The following is an 18,698-nucleotide window of genomic DNA, read 5'->3' as shown; positions in this document are numbered from 1 at the left end:
CTAGGACAGTGCACTTGGCAGCTGACGGCATCTGTGTTGGTGCCATGTCCGTATGTGTCTGCATTGCTGAGAAATATGAAGTTAGAATATATGCAAATGAGCTGACAGTGTCATAGGGACAAATCTGCTGACAGATGCTCTTTAAAGGCAACCTGTCACCATGAAAATGCAATATCAGCTACAGATCCGTCATTCCATTTTTCACTAACCGGCATAACTTTTTTATTTTTCTGTATGAGGGCTTGTTTTTTGCGGGGCAAGTTGTACTTGCTAATGGCACCATTTACAATTTCATATGATGCACTGGAAAGCTGGAAATGAATTCCAAATGGGGTGGAATTGGAAAAAAATGCTTCCGCCAGAGGTTTATGGGTTTTGTTCATTGCGTTCCCTATGAGGTAAGGGCACTTTCACACTAGCGTTAATCTTTTCCGGCATTGAGTTCCATCCTAGAAGCAGTCCCTCTTACGTTTTTTGGATGGAGAAAATACCGCAACATGCTGCAGTTTTCTCTCCTGAACACTAAGGCCTCATGCACACGACCGTTGTTGTGTTTTCCGTTCCGCAAAATGGGGTTCCGTTGTTCCGTGATCCGTTTCCGTGTGTCTTCCTTTATTTTCGGAGGATCACCAGACATGAAGGAAAGTAAAAAAAAATCGAAGGCAGGTTTGCCATGCAAATGATAGGAAAAAAATGGATGCGCGGACACGGATGACAATCTTGTGTGCCTCCGTGTTTTTTAGCGGTCCCATTGACTTGAATGGGTCCGCAAACCGTTTTCCGCGAAAATAATAGGACGGGTTATATTTTTTGGACGGACTGGAACCACGGATCACGGACGCGGATGACAAACGGTGCATTAGCCGAGTTTTCAACGGACCCATTGAAAGTCAATGGGTCCACAGACAATCACGAAAAGCGGCACAACGGACACGGAATAAAACAACGGTCGTGTGCATGAGGCCTTACCGGAATGCCGGATCCACCATTAATTTACATTGAAATGCAGACCTTTAAAAATGAGAAATATATAAATACTGGATCCGTTTCTCCGGATGACAACCGGAAAGACGGATCCAGTATTGCAATGCATTTGTGAGACGGATCCGCATCCGTCTCACAAATGCATCCGTTTGCGTCCGGATTGCCGGATATGGCAGGCAGTTCTGGCAAGGGAACCGCCTGCCGGAATCCTCTGCTGCAAGTGTGAAAGTACCCTTAACTGATCCGTTCCCTTCATTCTCCGGGTCAGTGCAGTCACAGCAATACCGCAATTATATAGTTTTTCTTGTATTTTAAGTTTTTAACCTTTGGAAAAATCTTTTTTTTTTTTTCTTTTCTTCGCCGTATTCTGACCCCCATAAGTTTTGTATGGTTACAGCTATGGGCTGTGTGAGGGAATGACCTGCAGTTTTTATCGATAACATTTTGGGGTGTGTACGGTTTTGTGATCACTTTTTATTTAGTTTTTGTGGGGGGTGGAGGATGAAGCAGTGAAAAAAAACAAATCAGCCATTTATTTTTTTTACCTGTTATGCCATTTGCTGTATGGAATAAATAATTTCATATATTAATAGTACGGGCGTTTCTGGATGCCTATAATGTTTTTTTTTTATTATTTATTAGGTGATTTTTATATATATTTTTTTTAATTTTCTTTATATATTTGTAAACACTTTTAGTTTTTTTTAGGTCCCCAAGGGAACCTCAACAATTGTATTCTTTAGATTGATGTTTCTGTTCAGTAATGGAATTTAAAGGGGTTGTCCAGAGAAGCGGAATTTTTAGCAGAATGCTCAGAAAGCAATTGATACTAGATATGACTGGGGACCCCAGCAATTTTTTTAATACCCCCCCCCCCCCCCCAGCAATGTCTTTGCAACCCCCAACTCCCCTGCAACCCCCCTCCTGTCTCTAGTAAGGAGCCGTGACATCCTTCCAGCTCATCAGGCTCAGACTTGATAAAGGGGACCCCGAAACGCGTTGTCTTACGAATAAATGGAATACTGCTGAAACCAACATATTGCCTTTGACCGGTTGTTTCATGCGCCCTCTGTGGTCCACACGCTCTACCTAAGGTCCAGCGTACTTTTCTTCATCAGATGAGGCCCCGCAGCCGCTATGTCCATTTCCTTCAGTGTCTCTGTATATCATATCATTGTATAATACTGTTGATGGGGCCCTGACAATATAATCTTTTAGTCCTCCTCCTTAGTTTAGGCCCCTAAGCAGCCTCGTCACCAGTAACTACGCCCCTGGTTGATACCCCTTCCACCAGTCCCCCACTACTGGTTCTATGTTAACTTTATTCTGATCCCCATTTTCTGACACACATGAAATGTCAGGAGGGGACTACTCAGCCAATAACTAGCTTCAATGGGCAGTTCACCTTATTGACTGTTGTACAGACCCCACAGTGTGGCCCGAGCCACGGTGGTGATGATTCTTGCCCGATCCCTGTCGCTGTGCTTCAGCTCCATCGCTGACCCGCTGGCTCTGCAGGTCCCAGGTGTCCCCGCATCAACATCCGGTTGTTACATTGTGATCTTTGGCCATGCGACTTGTGAAGTGACTGAAGTCTCCATGTTAGGCCTCATGCACACGGCCGTTGGGCGGCCGTGGCCGTATTGCGGCCCGCAAACGTCTGGTTGGCAATCCACGGCCGCCGGCCGCGTGCACCCCGCATCATAGATGCGGACCCATTCATTTGAATGGGTCCGCAATTCCGGAGATACGGAACGGAACACCGGAAGCACTACGGAGTGCTTCTGTGGTGCTTCTTTCCGTTGTTTCGCACCGCAAATAAAAATGACGTCATATTTTTCGCGGCGCGGACAGACCACGGACCCATTCAAGTTGAATGGGTCCGGCCCGCTGCACGGATGTTGCCCATGCATTGGGGACACGGAATGGCCGCACAACGGCCGTGTGCATGAGGCTTTACTCTAACCTTGAGGGCAAGGAAGAGCAGTGCACAACAGTTCCTGTTACTTCATCCTATATACAGCCTGAGGATAGGTCATCAGTAAAAAAGATCTTGGAAAACCCATATAAATGTTTGTAGACGATGGACACAGAAAAGTTGTAGAAAATGCAGTTTATCATTTACGAAGAACAGACAACTAGATGTCACTTAGGTCATGGTGGCAAGCACAGTGATGGCAATATGAAATATCATATTAAGGTGTAAATTTCAAAAAGGTGAAAAGAAAAATTCATTTATGAGCTGTTCACTTTAAAGGGAACCTGTCACCGGGATTTTGTGTATAGAGCTGAGGACATGAGTTGCTAGATGGCCGCTAGTAGGGATGAGCAAACCCGAACTGTATAGTTCGGGTTCGTACCGAATTTTGGGGTGTCCGTGACACGGACCCGAACATTTTCGTAAAAGTCTGGGTTCGGGTTCGGTGTTCGGCGCTTTCTTGGCGCTTTTTGAAAGGCTGCAAAGCAGCCAATCAACAAGCGTCATACTACTTGCCCCAAGAGGCCATCACAGCCTTGCCTACTATTGGCATGGCTGTGATTGGCCAGTGCAGCATGTGACCCAGCCTCTATATAAGCTTGGGTCACGTAGCGCTGCACGTCACTCTGCTGATTCAAGCATAGGGAGAGGTTGCTGCTGCGACGTTAGGGCGAGATTAGGCAGATTAACTCCTCCAAAAGACTTCATTCTGTGATCGATCTCCAGCTGTGGATCATTGAACTGCTGATATTCAATTGCTCACTTTTTTTAGGCTGCCCAGAGCGTTTTTATATCACTTTTTTCTGGGGTGATCGACGGCCATTTTGTGGCTTGTGGTGCGCCAGTACATGCTACCACCAAGTGCATTTAACCATCAATAGTGTGGTTATTTTTTGCTATATCCTACATCAGCTGCAGGCTGAGCCTGTGTCACCGAAGTGCATTTAACCATCAACAGTGTGGTTATTTTTTGGCCATATACTACATTAGGTGCAGGCTGAGCCTGTGTCACCGACGTGCATTTAACCATCAATAGTGTGGTTATTTTTTGGCCATATACTACATCAGGGGCAAGTTGAGCCTGTCACCCAGCGCCTAAAAAATAGACCTGACATTTATATTCCTCCAAATCTGTACTGTTTTAGCTGGTCAAGTTATTTGTAGTGACCGTAAAAGCACAGTTTTTGTTCTGGGTTGAAAAACTATTCCCAAATTTGCCATTCTCAAAATTAGTAGTTTATGCTATATCAGGCCTACTTTAAATCTATACCAAAAAGGATATCTTAGATTCAAGGTGCTGATAGTGTCATTCTGAAAAACTTAACACACACGCTACCCTGCAGATACAAGTCTAATTCTGTGATTAAAGGTATATCTGTCACACAGCGCGTAAAAAATAGGCCTCACATTTCTATTCAACCAAATCTGTACTGTTTTAGCTGGTCAAATTATTTGTAGTGACCGTAAAAGCACAGTTTTTGTTCAGTTTTGTCTGAACGTGTATTCAGCACGGCAGGGGGTGTTATTACAGACAAACGCAGCCGCCTGTCTACAGCCAATGTGGACAAGCTGACGTTCATAAAAATGAACCAGGCATGGATCCCACAGGACCTGTCCATCCCTTGTGCAGATTAGACATTTATAACTACCTCCCCTTAACCATATATTATTGTACTCCAGGGCACTTCCTCATTCAATCCTATTTTTATTTTCATTTTACCATTATATTGCGGGGCAACCCAAAGTTGAATGAACCTCTCCTCTGTCTGGTGGGTGACGTGAAGCCTGATTCTCTGCTATGACATGAAGACTGATTCTCTGCTGACATGAAGCTTGAATCTCTGTTACGGGACCTCTCTCCTCTGCCTGGGTGCCTGGGCCTAAATGTGTGACAGTGGCCTGTTCCAGTGGTGGGTGACGTGAAGCCTGATTCTCTGCTATGACATGAAGACTGATTCTCTGCTGACATGAAGCCAGATTCTCTGCTGTGGCATGAAGAGACTGATCTTTTTTTTTTTTTTTTTTTTTAATTCATTTCCCTATCCACATTTGTTTGCAGGGGATTTACCTACATGTTGCTGCCTTTTGCAGCCCTCTAGCTCTTTCCTGGGCTGTTTTACAGCCTTTTTAGTGCCGAAAAGTTCGGGTCCCCATTGACTTCAATGGGGTTCGGGTTCGGGACGAAGTTCGGGTCGGGTTCGGATCCCGAACCCGAACATTTCCGGGAAGTTCAGCCGAACTTCTCGAACCCGAACATCCAGGTGTTCGCTCAACTCTAGCCGCTAGCACATCCGCAATACCCAGTCCCTATAGCTCTGTGTGCTTTTATTGTGTAAAAAAAAAACGATTTGATACATATGCAAATTACCCTGAGATGAGTCCTGTCCCTGACTCATCTCACGTACAGGACTCATCTCAAGTTAATTTGCATATGTATCAAATCGGTTTTTTGACACAATAAAAGCACACGGAGCTATGGGGACTGGGTATTGCGGATGTGCTAGTGGCCATCTAGCAACCCATGTCCTCAGCTCTATGCACCAAATCTTGGTGACAAGTTCACTTAAAGTTTTTGTCTGACTTTAAAAATATACATTGGGAAAAAAGAATGCAAAATTGTAGTGGAGTCCGACAAAAAGTCTACATTAACGGATCCCTTTTGTTTTACAATGGAACTCTTTAATGACAGATGCCATGTCTGGAGGCCTCCGTTTAACCCCTTTGCGACCTCCACCGTATATGTACGGAAGTTGCGTGTTTTGAACAGCAGAGACCCGCAATACAAGTATGCAATCAGCCATAAGGCTGATCGCATTCATTTTACCCCTCAGATGCCGGGATCAAATGTGATCACGGCATCTGAACAGTCCGGAAGCGGGAGCCACGCGCTTCTGTAATGGCATTTTCCCGGCTGAGATTGGGGAACCTGTTACAGTGCTCTAAAAGCCTAAAGCCTCAAGTAGGCATCGACAGCTATCAGTGGAATATACCAATACCGGCCACTAGGTGGCAGCACTGTATTGTTATATTGAAAATGAAGTGTTAAATGATGGGTATATAGCCATCACAGAACACAATGGGCAACGTAATGATGGCCAATTATAGTCACCTAGGGTGACTTAAATAAAAAGTTTATGACAAATGACCTGTTTTAATTAAAAATGAATCCACATTTATTATTACCTAAAATACATGTATGGTACCTTACGATACTAATATAAACAAAAAATACATCAGATATAAGCAATAAATAAAGAGAAAAAATTTATCAATACAATGTATAAGATCATGCAGTCACGGTCCCTCTGTAAGTATATCATGCGGAGCTCTCGCACTAATTAAAATCAAATGTTCCACAGCAGAGTAGATGCAGTATTTTAATTATGCATGCTTTTTTATTGTATTTTTATCAAGTACGTATTAATTATGGAGTGGTTGCGCCACCGCCGTCCAAATCATCAACCCGTTTGTATAGTTGATACAGACGGTAGTTTGGTAAAGTATATTACCTACGTAAGAAAATTAACAGGTGTTTCACAAGAGATCCCGGATCTCAATACAACCACGTACGTACTATCATATATTGCGGGCAACGATTGACCTGGTAAGCAGCCAATAATATACTTTATCAAACTACCGTCTGTATCAACTATACAACCGGGTGGATGATTCGGACGGCGGTGGCGCAACCACTCCATAATTAATACGTACTTGATAAGGAGTCGGTAGCCACATATGGACGTATTGCTGGAGCACCTTGCATTCTAACGGTAGCGCCGACCCAAACAGTAATAATTTAACTGGTTGAATACCACTACATACCATATCTAGTAGCAGTCTAAAAAGTGGCAATTGGAAATCTGCCAAGGACATTACAATAAAAAAGCATGCATAATTAAAATACCGCATCTACTCTGCTGTGGAACATTTGATTTTTAATTAGTGCAAGAGCTCCGCATGATATACTTACAGAGGGACCGTGACTGCATGATCTTATACATTGTATTGATTTATTTTTTCTCTCTATTTATTGCTTATATGTGATTTATTTTTTGTTTATATTAGTATTGTAAGGTACCATACATGTATTTTAGGTAATAATAAATGTGGATTCATTTTTAATTAAAACCGGCCATTTATCATTAACTAGCTAGGTGGTATAGCAGGCTGAGTTATATTCCAGTGAGCTCCCTTTTTTGTTATTATTATTTGACTTAAAAAAAATATGCAAATATAAAAAAATATAAAAGTTTAAATCACCCCCCTTTCCCCCAAATCAAAATATTTAACCAATAAAAAAAATACAAATCTTGGTCATCTTGTCCCGCAAAAAATAAGCCTTCATAAGGCTATTTGGTCGGTAAAATCTAAAATGTATGACTCTGGGAAGGTAGGGAGTCAAAAGCAAAAATGCTCAGTCCTTTACGTTTACTGTAAATCCTTCACGCATTTGGACGTTACTGTACGTCCAAATTGCAAGTGACTTACTGCATTTGGACGTCCAGTGACGTCCAAACTGCTTACCGGGGCTGTGACACTATGAAGTGTCACAGCCCCGGAATATCCGCTCTCCCCGAGAGCAGACCCACCAGGGAATCCAGCAAGGGACCAATCAGAGTGGTGCCTTGCCGGCAAGCGCTCCGATTGGTTAGTCTCTGCAGACTAACCAATCGGAGCTCTTTAGTGTTAAAATGCCGGTTTCAAGCTGTAATGTCCACACTGGAGTTTGCAGCCTGAAATCGGGTAAGACCCCTTGTGTGCCCCTAGTGTCTCTGATAATCATGTCTGTGGCTCCCAGTGCCTCTGATAATGCCCCCCATATGCCTCCAGATGCCTCCATTGCCCCATGTAGCCGGCTTTACTGTGATGGCAGTGGCTCAGGAACGGAGCCGCTGCCATCAGCAGAAAGTGTTAGCTGTAACTTACAGATAACATTCTGCTGCAATGGCCGAAATTGGTGCTGGCACCAATCTCGGACGTTTAAGCCCACGGCATCCATGGGGTTCAGAGGGAGGGAGCTCCCTCTCTCTTCCTTTGGGCCGCTGCTGCTGCGATGGCAGCGGCCCCGATGGTTACCATGGCAACCGGACGCCTTGCAAAGGTGTCCGGGCTGCCATGTATCTAAGGCTGATCAGACCCTGAGGGTCTGATCAGCCTTAGTGTAAGTGTAGCACTGACTATACAGTGCATTGCAATAAATGACTATTGCAATGCACTGTATAGTGATCAGGCCCACTTGATCTTCAAGATCCAGATGAGTCTTAATAAATAAATAAAAAGTACCGTATTTTCCAGTGTCTTAGACGACTTTCTAACACTAGAAATTATTTTCAAAAGTCGGGGGGCGTCTTATACGCCGGGTATACTCAGATCCGATGGTATATTCTAACCCCCAGGCGTTCCCATGGTGACGGGGATGCTTGCCTGGGGGTTAGAATATGCCATCGGATCTGAGTTTTCACGATCTCAGTGAGATTGTGAAAACTCAAATCCGATGGTATATTCTAACCCCCAGGCATTCCCATGGTGACGGGGAGGCTTGCCTGGGGGTTAGAATATACAGGGCCCCGGATTACAGTTTATGAATGTACTCCTGTGAGCGTCGGGGAGGGGGATCTGTGGATGGCACTGTTTAGGGGGGGATCTGTGGATGGCACTGTTTAGGGGGGATCTGTGGATGGCACTGTCATGGGGGGGATCTGTGGATGGCACTGTTATGGGAGGTGGATCTGTGGATGGCACTGTTATGGGGAGGGGGGATCTGTGGATGGCACTGTTTAGGGGGGATCTGTGGATGGCATTGTTATAGGGAGGGGGATCAGTGGATGACACATATAGCATAAGATGCTATATAGTGTCATCCATAGATCCCCCCATAGCAGTGTCATCCACTGATCCCCCTCCTCATAACAGTGCCATCCACAGATCCCAGTCAGTTCCCTGGACTGGAGAAGATCGTTTTGAAGACAGGGAGGGCTGGGCATTCAGGGGTAGTCTTATATGGTGAGTATAGCCCAAACCCTATATTTTAAATGGAAAAGTTGGGGGTCGTTTTGTACGCCCAGTCGTCTTATACGCTGGAAAATACGGTAATAAATAAAATAATAATTGTCTTTTCTCATATCCCTTCATTTATGTCATTAAAAAAATGAAGTAAATAAAAAAACTACACATAATTGGTATTGCCGCGTCCATAACGACCTTATCTATCAAAGTATCATATTACTAATCCCACACGGTGAACACCGTAAAAAATAATGTAGAAAAAAATGACGGAATTGCTGTTTTTGTCACCTCATGTCCACAAAAAAAATAACAAGTGATCTAAAAGACATATGTATCCCAAAATGATACCAATAGAAACTACAGCTCGTCACGCAAAAAACAAGCCCCCATACAGCTCCAGGATTTTATGCTGAAAAAGTAGTAATGCATAAAAGAAACTATATAAATTTGGTATCGCCATAACCGTATTAACCCACAGAATAAAATAATCATATATTATTTACCACAAGAGGAACCCCATAAAAATAAAAAAACACTGACAGATTTACCATTTTGCCCACTTCACCTCCACAAAAAATGGTATAAAAAGTGTTATGGACTTTAGAATATGGCGTTGCAAAATATCATTTGTTTTTAACACGAAAAGGATTTTATGCTGAAAAAGTAGTAATGCATAAAAGAAACTATATAAATTTGGTATCGCCATAACCGTATTAACCCACAGAATAAAATATTCATAAATTATTTATAGAGGAACCCTATAAAAAATATTAAACAGTGACAGAATTGCCATTTTTGCCCACTTCACCTCCACAAAAAATGGTATAAGAAGTGATCAAAAAGACATATGTACCTCAAAATGATACCAATAGAAACTACAGCTCGTCCCGCAAAAAACAAGCCCCTATAGAGCTACATTGGTGAAAAAATAAAAATGTTTTGGACTTTAGTATATGGCGATGCAAAATATAATTTACTATTAACACAAAAGGGATTTTATGCTGAAAAGTAGTAAAACATAAAGAAACTATATAAATTTGGTATCGCCATAACGGTATCAACCCACAGAATAAAATAATCATACAATATTTGCCACAAGAGGAACCCCATAAAAAAAACAACTGACAGAATTACCATTTTTGCCCACTTCACCTCCACAAACAATGGTATAAAAAGTTATCAAAAAGACATATGTAAACAAAAAGGATACCAATAAAAACTACAGCCCGTCCCGCAAAAAACAAGCCCTCACACAGCTACATTGGTGAAAAAATAAAAATGTTATGGGCCCTAAACTAATTTCAGCAAATTACTTCTTAGAAAATCCAGATGCCGCTCCTTCCCTTCTGAGCGCTGCTGTGTCCCCAAACAGCGGTTTATGACCACATATATGGTGTTCCCGTATTCTGGAAAAAATGCATAACAAGTTTTCGGGTGCATTTTCTCCTGTTACCCCTTGTGAAAATGAAGAATTTGGGGCTAAAGCAACTTTATATTGGAAATAAAAGTACATTTTTCATTTTTACAGCCATGTGTTTCAAAATTTTATGAAACGCTTGTTGGGTTCACTTCACCCCTAGATTTATTCCTTGAGGATTGTAGTTTCCAAAATGGGGTCACTTTTTGGGGTTTTCCTTCTAGGGGTACCTCAGGGTCTCTTCAAATGTGACATGGCATCTGAAAACAATACCAGCAAAATCTGCCCTCCGTTAGGCTCCATTCACACATACGCAATTCCATTCCGCATTTTGCGGAACGGAATTGCGGACCCATTTATTTCTATGTGCGGCCCCGATACATAATTGTGGACCCGCCCTTCCGGGTCCGCAATTCCGATCCTGAAAAAAATAGAACATGTCCTATTCTTGTCCGCAAAACACACACGGATGTGTCAATGGACCCTAAACCATACAACGCTTCTTTCCCTCTGCACCCTTCCATGCGCCCATACTGCAGGTTACAACCACATATGGGGTGTTTTTGTAAACTGCAGAATCAGGGTAATAAATATTGAGGTTTCTTTGACTGTTAACGCTTGCTGTGTCACAGGAAAATTGGATTTCAATGGAAAATCTGAACAAAAAAAATGAAATTTTAAAATTTGCTATAATTCTTGTGGAACACCTAAAGTGTTAATAAGGTTTGTAAAATCAGTTTTGAATACCTTGACGGGTGTAGTTTCTAAAATTGGGTCATTTATGGGTGGTTTCCACTATGTAAGTCCCACAAAGTGACTCCATAAATGAACTGGTCCTTAAAAAAGTGGGTTTTGGAAATTTTTTGTAAAATTTTTCAAATTTGCTTCTAAACTTCTAAGCCTTCTAACTTCCTGAAAAAATAAAATGACATTTACAAAATGATGCCAACATGAAGTAAACATATGGGGAACGTAAAGTAATAACTATTTTATGAAGTATCACTATCCGTCTTAAAAGCAGAGAAATTCACATTTTGAAAATATTGAATTTTTCTGACTTTTCAGCAAATTTTGGATTTTTTTATGCATAAAGGTAAAATGTATCAACTAAAATTCACCACTAACATAAAGTACAATGTGTCACAAGAAAACAGTCTGAGAATGGCTTGGATTAGTAAAAGCGTTCCAAAGTTATTACCACATAAACTGACACGTCAGATTTGAAAAATGGGTCGTTTGAAGGGGTTAAGGGTTAACATATACATTATGCATGTACGGTGACCTCCGAGATTGGGATTGATCAGGAAGACCACATGGGATAAGTGTAATAAAACCCATACACTCCAACTGTTCTGAAACTACAACTCCCAGAATACTCTATTCACTTGTGTGGGAGTTAGGAGAACAACTCAGCATGTTTGCAGACTGGGAGTTGTAGTTTCATAGCAATATAGTGCTATATCTTCGTAATCGGGAATATTCTATTTTTTTTTCATCAGTACCCATGATCCCTCACTGCTTCTTGCTTGTGGGCTAATGAAAAGGCTGCATTATCTTTGACTTTATGAGTAGTGTTGATCGCAAATTTTCGTATCGCAAATTTTCTGATTGCCGACTTTCGTAATCAAGAAATTAATAACTGGAGATCTCGAATTCGCGAATATATGACAAATATTGGCCCAAATATTCGCAAAATATTGCGAATTCGAATATTGCCACTGCCGCACATCACTATGAGAGACATTACATGTGAAATCTTCCGTAATGTGTGGAGATAAGTGGTCAGGCTTCTGGGAGATCCTTTTAATATTTATCACCATGGCAACCTGGATTCCACCCTAGATAAGTATGTTAGAATGGTAATGACATCTTCCCTTTCCTTTAGAAATCACTTTTACTTGCATTTTCCAGCAGTATGCGATGGGTAGAAGTTATTTATTCTGCAGTGTGTGAATGCTGTTTTTTTAAAAACCCCACTTACATTGACTTGTACTATTCTTATATAGACTGAAAATCTGCAAAGTATAACCTTTGCCAAACAGAGTCAAAATGACACAATGCCTATATGATACTAATATGTATTGTGCAGAAAATTCCGTACAGGTATTGTCCGGGAATACATCATTTCTAACAGTTGCCGGCATCCTGACTTCCGTACTGGCAGGATCATGCTTACCTGCTCCCCGCTCCTCTCGTTCTATGGACTGGCAATCGCGTCTCCGTGTTCCTATCCTGGGTTTGTTTTCTTCCTCCCTGGCATGGGAATGGTCATCTGATCTTCTTCAGCCAACCACTGGCTTCTGTGGTCTCTTGTGGCATGCTCTGTAACCTGTACTGAGGTCAGGAGGGAGAAGATAAGCTGTGAATGGTAGGTCCTGTGTTATGTATAGACAGGTGATTTCTGTCATTCTAATCCTGCCTGCAAAGACAAGGAAATGACTGCAGAAAAGTGATCTCTACAAACCAAGAAGTGGTTCCTATCATTAGGCTTAGTAGCCAGTGCGAAAACAGGATTTTAAAAACATTTTTGATATTAATATGTAAAATTAAATATTATCACCAAAAACATGTTTACAAAAAAATGTATTCAAAGAATCGATACTTTTTTGATGAGACATTCACTTTAAGAAACTTTGTAATATATCATATTAGAGAAAAAGGCTTCTTTCTCCACTTATCAGCAATAGTCCCCTGCACCACTTCCTATATTCCATGCTTAAACTCAGAACTGTCCCCCGTTAGCGTACAATTATCAACACAATACCCATGAAACACACAATTCCCATGAAAAAAAATCACTTTTATTCAAATCTTCATTAAAATTGCAAAAGTTTCAGCCACACTCAGCATTTATCAAGTCAAAATACTAAAAATACGTTACATAATTCCAAGCATTAAGCAATCATCCTCCATATTCATCGGGTCACAATCATCATGAATATTATAAATCAACTAACATATTAATATAATTATATTTGTTACAATAAAAATCCAAGACACAATACACAGAGGAATACATCCATCGTCCAGTGCTGGTGGGCATTATACCCTAATTACTATAATAGTAATTTGTAATCATCAATTACTATATCATACTGCCTCCAGACTGCATCTCAATGATAATACTACTCTTGATCACCAAAGCACATAGTTACCTCATATGCGTGTGTATCTCCAGCGAATGCCATACAATCACACCATCTCATCACATGATACAGAGAGCCCACAGGACCTACCTAGTCAATCACTGCAGTAAGTCGTCCTCATGTGTCTCCTACGTCACACCTCAGGGAGCAGCCTTAAAGGCTATGTACACCTTTTGCTCAATTGCTTTTATTATTGCATGAGCTAAAAATATTTTTTCAAGTGGTCTTTATTAAAAATTTTGAACCACTGTCTTTCTGCAGCCTTGAGTTTATCTAGTAGCAGGATCAGAATTTTTACTGTGTTCCATCAGGCAGCTCAGCTGACGGGCTCCTTATCTGTGCTCTCTGACCTTATAAATGCTCATTATAGCTAAATTCTTATCTTACTGATAAGTATGTGGCTTAAACATGTGTTTATGACCTCTCAGTAGTTTAGAGATAAGGGTTATTAGAGGACACATTCACACAGGTAGAAGATTAGTTAACCCTTTGTGACAGAACAGCTCAATAATTTTAATAAAGACCAATTGAAAAAAAGATTTTTATCCCAAAATTCGTTAAATGCAATCATAGAAAGTTTAGGTGCACATAGCATTTACATAGCCATTTTTGTAAAATACTTTAATTGCTGAAATTGTACATTTCTATTAGAAAAAAGCACTAAAGCAGCCAATTTTGTGCCTTAGCAGCGCTCCTTCTGTTTACTTAGCTGGGGAGACACACTTCACACTGACTGCTGCTGCCCTCTCTCTCTCTCTCTCTCTATATATATATATATACATAAATGTGGAGAGAGGCAGTGAGGGCAGCAGTCAGTGTGGAGTGTGTCTCCCCAGCTAAGTAAACAGAAGACACAGGAGTGCTGCTAATGCACAACACTGGCCACTTTCGAACTTTTTTTTCTAATAGAAATGTACAATTTTAGTAATTAAAGTATTTTACAAAAATGGTCAGTATCACTGCTCCTATAGATTACAACAACAAAAAATAACATTCATCCTTTAACTGTATTATTTGTTTACGTTACCATTTCAGTTTATTTTTTTCTTTATTTGATAGTATTTGAAAATATTTATTTATAATGGTTTATATATGCCAAATATTATCCATTGTATAATGCCGATGAATGAGAGTGCCAACTGTATATTATAGAGAATATTTACATTATAATTGATATTAGGCAGTCGGTCAGTTAGAGCACCCGTTTTCCATATATCAGTTATAGGTGAGTTACTGACTTTATATCTATATCTTATTCTGAAAAATCTTAAGCAACAGGTATAGTCTGCTGTAGGTACCTGATGTCACGTTGGTTACTCACCTCTCCGGGCTTTAGAGCTGTTCTGATAGGAAGCTCGAAGTAGTCTAACGGCCCTAATCAGAATCCCTCCTTTCTGTGCTGATCATAGAGCTCTCTGTGCAGCCATATAACTGTTATACTGTTCTCTGCAGTGAGACAGATCTCTCAGTTAAAGTGATTGGCCATTATCTAGCTACTGTTAATCAATATGTTTGTAAGATGACTATTAGTGGTGAGCGAAGCGAGCTTCAATTCCTAGGTCCAAAGTCACATCGGTCAAAATCAACTTTGGATCTTGGATCCAAAGCTCGATTCGCTCATCCCTAATGACTCTATAGCACTTGATATAGCTGTCACAGTAGAGAGCAATGAACCCTGAACTACTGTCCCTACCTACTTGCACGATCTGTCCTAGGCAGCGGCCCACAACTGGTCGACAGTCCCTTTCTAGATAAGCGCTGGGACCTAAAAGGATAAGAGAACCTAGTGACAGATCAGCAACCACAGTATGATACAAGTGGAACAGACTAGCCAGGTCAGACCAGGAGAGACCAAGATAAACCAAATCAGAACCAATAAATTAGAGCCAATACCGAATGCAGAAGTCAAAACCAGGAGAGCAATCAGGGAAAATCAGAAATGATACCAAGCCAGAAGTGAGAAACAGGAGGGCACGTCAGGGAACTTCAGGGTCCAAAGGTTCGAGGTCAAGGTCCAAGCAGGGTCAGAAAACCAGCAGGGTTAGTTTTAGTAGAAAATTGCTAGTGAGAATATCCTAGGAGAAGACAATCCCAGGCAACCTGTGGCTAGCAGATTGCATGTTTGAATAAGCTGCACTTCCTAGTCATGTGACATGTCTGGCATTACACAACTGATTATGTCAGCGCTCCGGACATATCAGCACCGCCTGTGATTGGCTGGTGCTCCTTTACCAGGAAGCCCGGCTCCATTGCCCTGGATGCTGGTGGTGCTGCCTGCTGAGGAGGCTGCCCATCGGCCCGGATGTAACAATAGCCTTTATTGATATTCTACACAATTTTTTATATTTCATTAGATATGCCCCTTGTTGGCTAAGTCCTTTGTTCTGTCTGCACGGCGGTCCTGTCCATAACATCGGTAGTGATGAAGGGTCATGTGACAAGGCAAGCAACTCACTCTTCTCCATTCAAGTAGACTGTACCTGTTAAGTTTAGTGCAGTGACAATGGAGGAGGTTGAGTGATGTGTCCAGTCACATGCCCCTCCATCAGCAGCCATCTATGGATAGGACCTCTGTGCCCATCAAGTGGACATGGCTTATGAAATATAGAAAACGTCGCAGAATATAAGCTTACTATATTCGTAAGTGCCATATAGTCATCTTACATATACATTGGTCAACAGCGGCCAGAAAGTGCCCAACCCCTTTAAATTAAAAACAAAAAAAGATTACTGGTGCTGACAATGGCATCTAATGTTTTATCCCTCCACCATCAGACTCTAATATCATTTCTACGGTGCCATCACATAGCACGGTGCGGGGGGTGACTCACTGCGACAAGATATGGTAGGAATCTGCCCATACCTACTCAGTAAGGAAAAGGGATGTGGTTTGTAGGATACAGGGCAAAGAGGAAGCTGCTCTCGTTAGATTCGCGTTGGATAGATGAGTTTTGAAAGAGTGTGGACAGGGTTGGAGAATGTCATATGAGACAAGGGAGTCCCACAAAAGAGGGCACGGAGGAGAGAAGCCTTGTTTACTATACTCATAGAGATTTTGTTATAAAGCACAGCGTATAGTAGACTGTAACTGTTCCCATGTGCCACCAGTAGATGGCAGCAGAATACCACATGGATGAAGCACTCGCTTTCACCCCCTGACCTCAGTGTTATCTGTCACATTACTCGTACTCTAGGAATGAGCTTTGCTCATTTTGGCCCCAATTTCCCCATGTTACGCGCATAATGTGCCAGTCTAAAGAAAAAATCCCTTCACGTTGTCTCTCAGTCCTTTTCCTTATGTCATAGTAATCTTGTTGATCTTAAATTATTAAAGTGTGGGAGGGAACAGTATGTACGGCAACCTCAGCAAACCAGGGGAGTATATGGACATCATCCAGATGTTACCCTGGTTGGATTTGGTGCTGCAGTTTTGTCACCCAGCTGAGTTGGTAAAACACAATTTGTTGTCATCGTTGTCTTCTGCTGTTTTTACAGGTGGTTGAGAATGGGTATAAACGGTGACTTTGGCCGTGACACACGTCACAGGCCAGCAATTCTACTGTACTGTCGTGTATAGCATAATGAAGTGAACGGGGTTGCGTTGTGACTGACAAGTTTCCGCGGCTGCCTCCCGACAGTCCCGAGAAATCCAAACCTGAAACAGCGTGTCACAGTCAAAGTTGCCGCGTTGCCACAGCCTAAGGGCTCCATTCACACGTCCGCAATTCTGTTCCGGAACGGAATTGCGGAACGGAATTGCGGACCCATTCATTTCTATGGGGCCACACGATGTGCTGTCCGGATCAGGCAATGCGGATCCGCACTTCCGGGTCTGCAATTCCGTTCCCGAAAAAAATAGAACATGTCCTATTCTTGTCCGCAATTGCAGACAAGATTAGGCATTTTCTATTAAGTGCCGGCGATATCTGTGGATCCGCAAAATACTTACGGATGTGTGAATGGACCCTAACTAGCCTAGTCCTGTTTTAATACATGCACCCATTACTGCAGAAATAAAACTTTTATTATATGCAAATTAGTCACAGGACACCCAGCAAGGCGTAGGGGTGAGATTTCACCTGCACTCATGGCTAGGCAGGAGGACATGAACTCTGCCTGTTCCTGTCAATCAAGTCTAGGAAGGCGTGGACAGAGGTGGGAGAACGGAGCCTCTAGGAGCAGGAGCAACGCCCCCTCTGCTCCTAGAGGCTTCTTTGCATATAATAAAGGTTCTATTTCTGCAGTACCGGGGGCATTTATTAAAACAGGACTAGGCTAGATAGGTTCAGCTGACATTAGAACATCACTAATGTCAGACAGGTTAATAGTGTTATTTCTGCTGACAGAAGCCCTTTAAAGGGGTGTCCAGCTAAACAAAAATAGTTGGCAGCGGAGTCAGAGGGCTTGAAAACATAAAAAATACCTTCTCCAATCCCCTGCCGCTACTTCTCTGTACTTCTGCCTCTCATCTCGATGTGCACGAAATGCCCTCTCAGACAGTCACCGGTCACAAGAGTGACCTGCCGGTACCACTGATTGGCCAAGAGGGCATTTTGAAATATTACCAAGCGACAAGACAAGAGCCAGAAGTAGGGAGCAGCTGGGAACTGGGCAGCTGCGGGGGGAACAGTAAACAGTGGACCCCAATACCAACAATTTTTGATTAGCTGGAACAGCCTTCTCTCACCCAGGTATTATAAGATACAATGTATGCCCTAGGTGCTTAATGTTTATTAGTTCTGCCTTCACTCTTTGTAGAAACCACAGAGTTGGGCAGCAAGAAGGAGCTGAAGTCCATGCCGTTCATCACTTACCTCTCAGGCTTGCTAACAGCGCAGATGTTGTCTGATGACCAGCTTATCATGGGAGTGGAAATCCACTGTGAAGAGAAGGGACGTTGTCCATCCAGCTGCCATTTGTGCCGGAGAGCAGGCAAGGAACAAGTCAGCCCCATCCCAGTGCTGCTGGAAATAAACCGGATCACTCCCCTGTACAACCTTATTCAGGATAATGCTACACGAGAGGTGAATGAATAGCTTTACCTTCAAGCTTTTCGGGGGAGATTTATCAAACTGGTGTAAAGTAGAACTGGCTTAGGCTACTTTCACACTAGCGTTTCTATTTTCCGATATTGAGATCCGTCATAGGGTCTCAATACCGGAAAAAA

The 18,698-nt window shown here is 42.1% G+C and overlaps 1 protein-coding gene across 1 annotated transcript in view; it reads left to right on the top strand.

The window, feature by feature from the left end:
* Positions 1 to 18,698, top strand: part of ASTN2 (astrotactin 2) — a 945,680-nt gene that overhangs the window by 761,113 nt on the left and 165,869 nt on the right. Inside the window, exon 16 of the mRNA XM_040442406.1 lies at positions 18,290 to 18,555. Within this exon, the coding sequence (XP_040298340.1) occupies positions 18,290 to 18,555 (266 nt within the window). The remainder of the gene's footprint in view (positions 1 to 18,289; positions 18,556 to 18,698) is intronic.

Source organism: Bufo bufo, chromosome 8 (assembly GCF_905171765.1).
Source record: "Bufo bufo chromosome 8, aBufBuf1.1, whole genome shotgun sequence".
NCBI classification, from domain to species: domain Eukaryota; kingdom Metazoa; phylum Chordata; class Amphibia; order Anura; family Bufonidae; genus Bufo; species Bufo bufo.
Note: the sequence above shows the minus strand (reverse complement) of the source record. Positions and strands in the feature narration are given on the sequence as shown.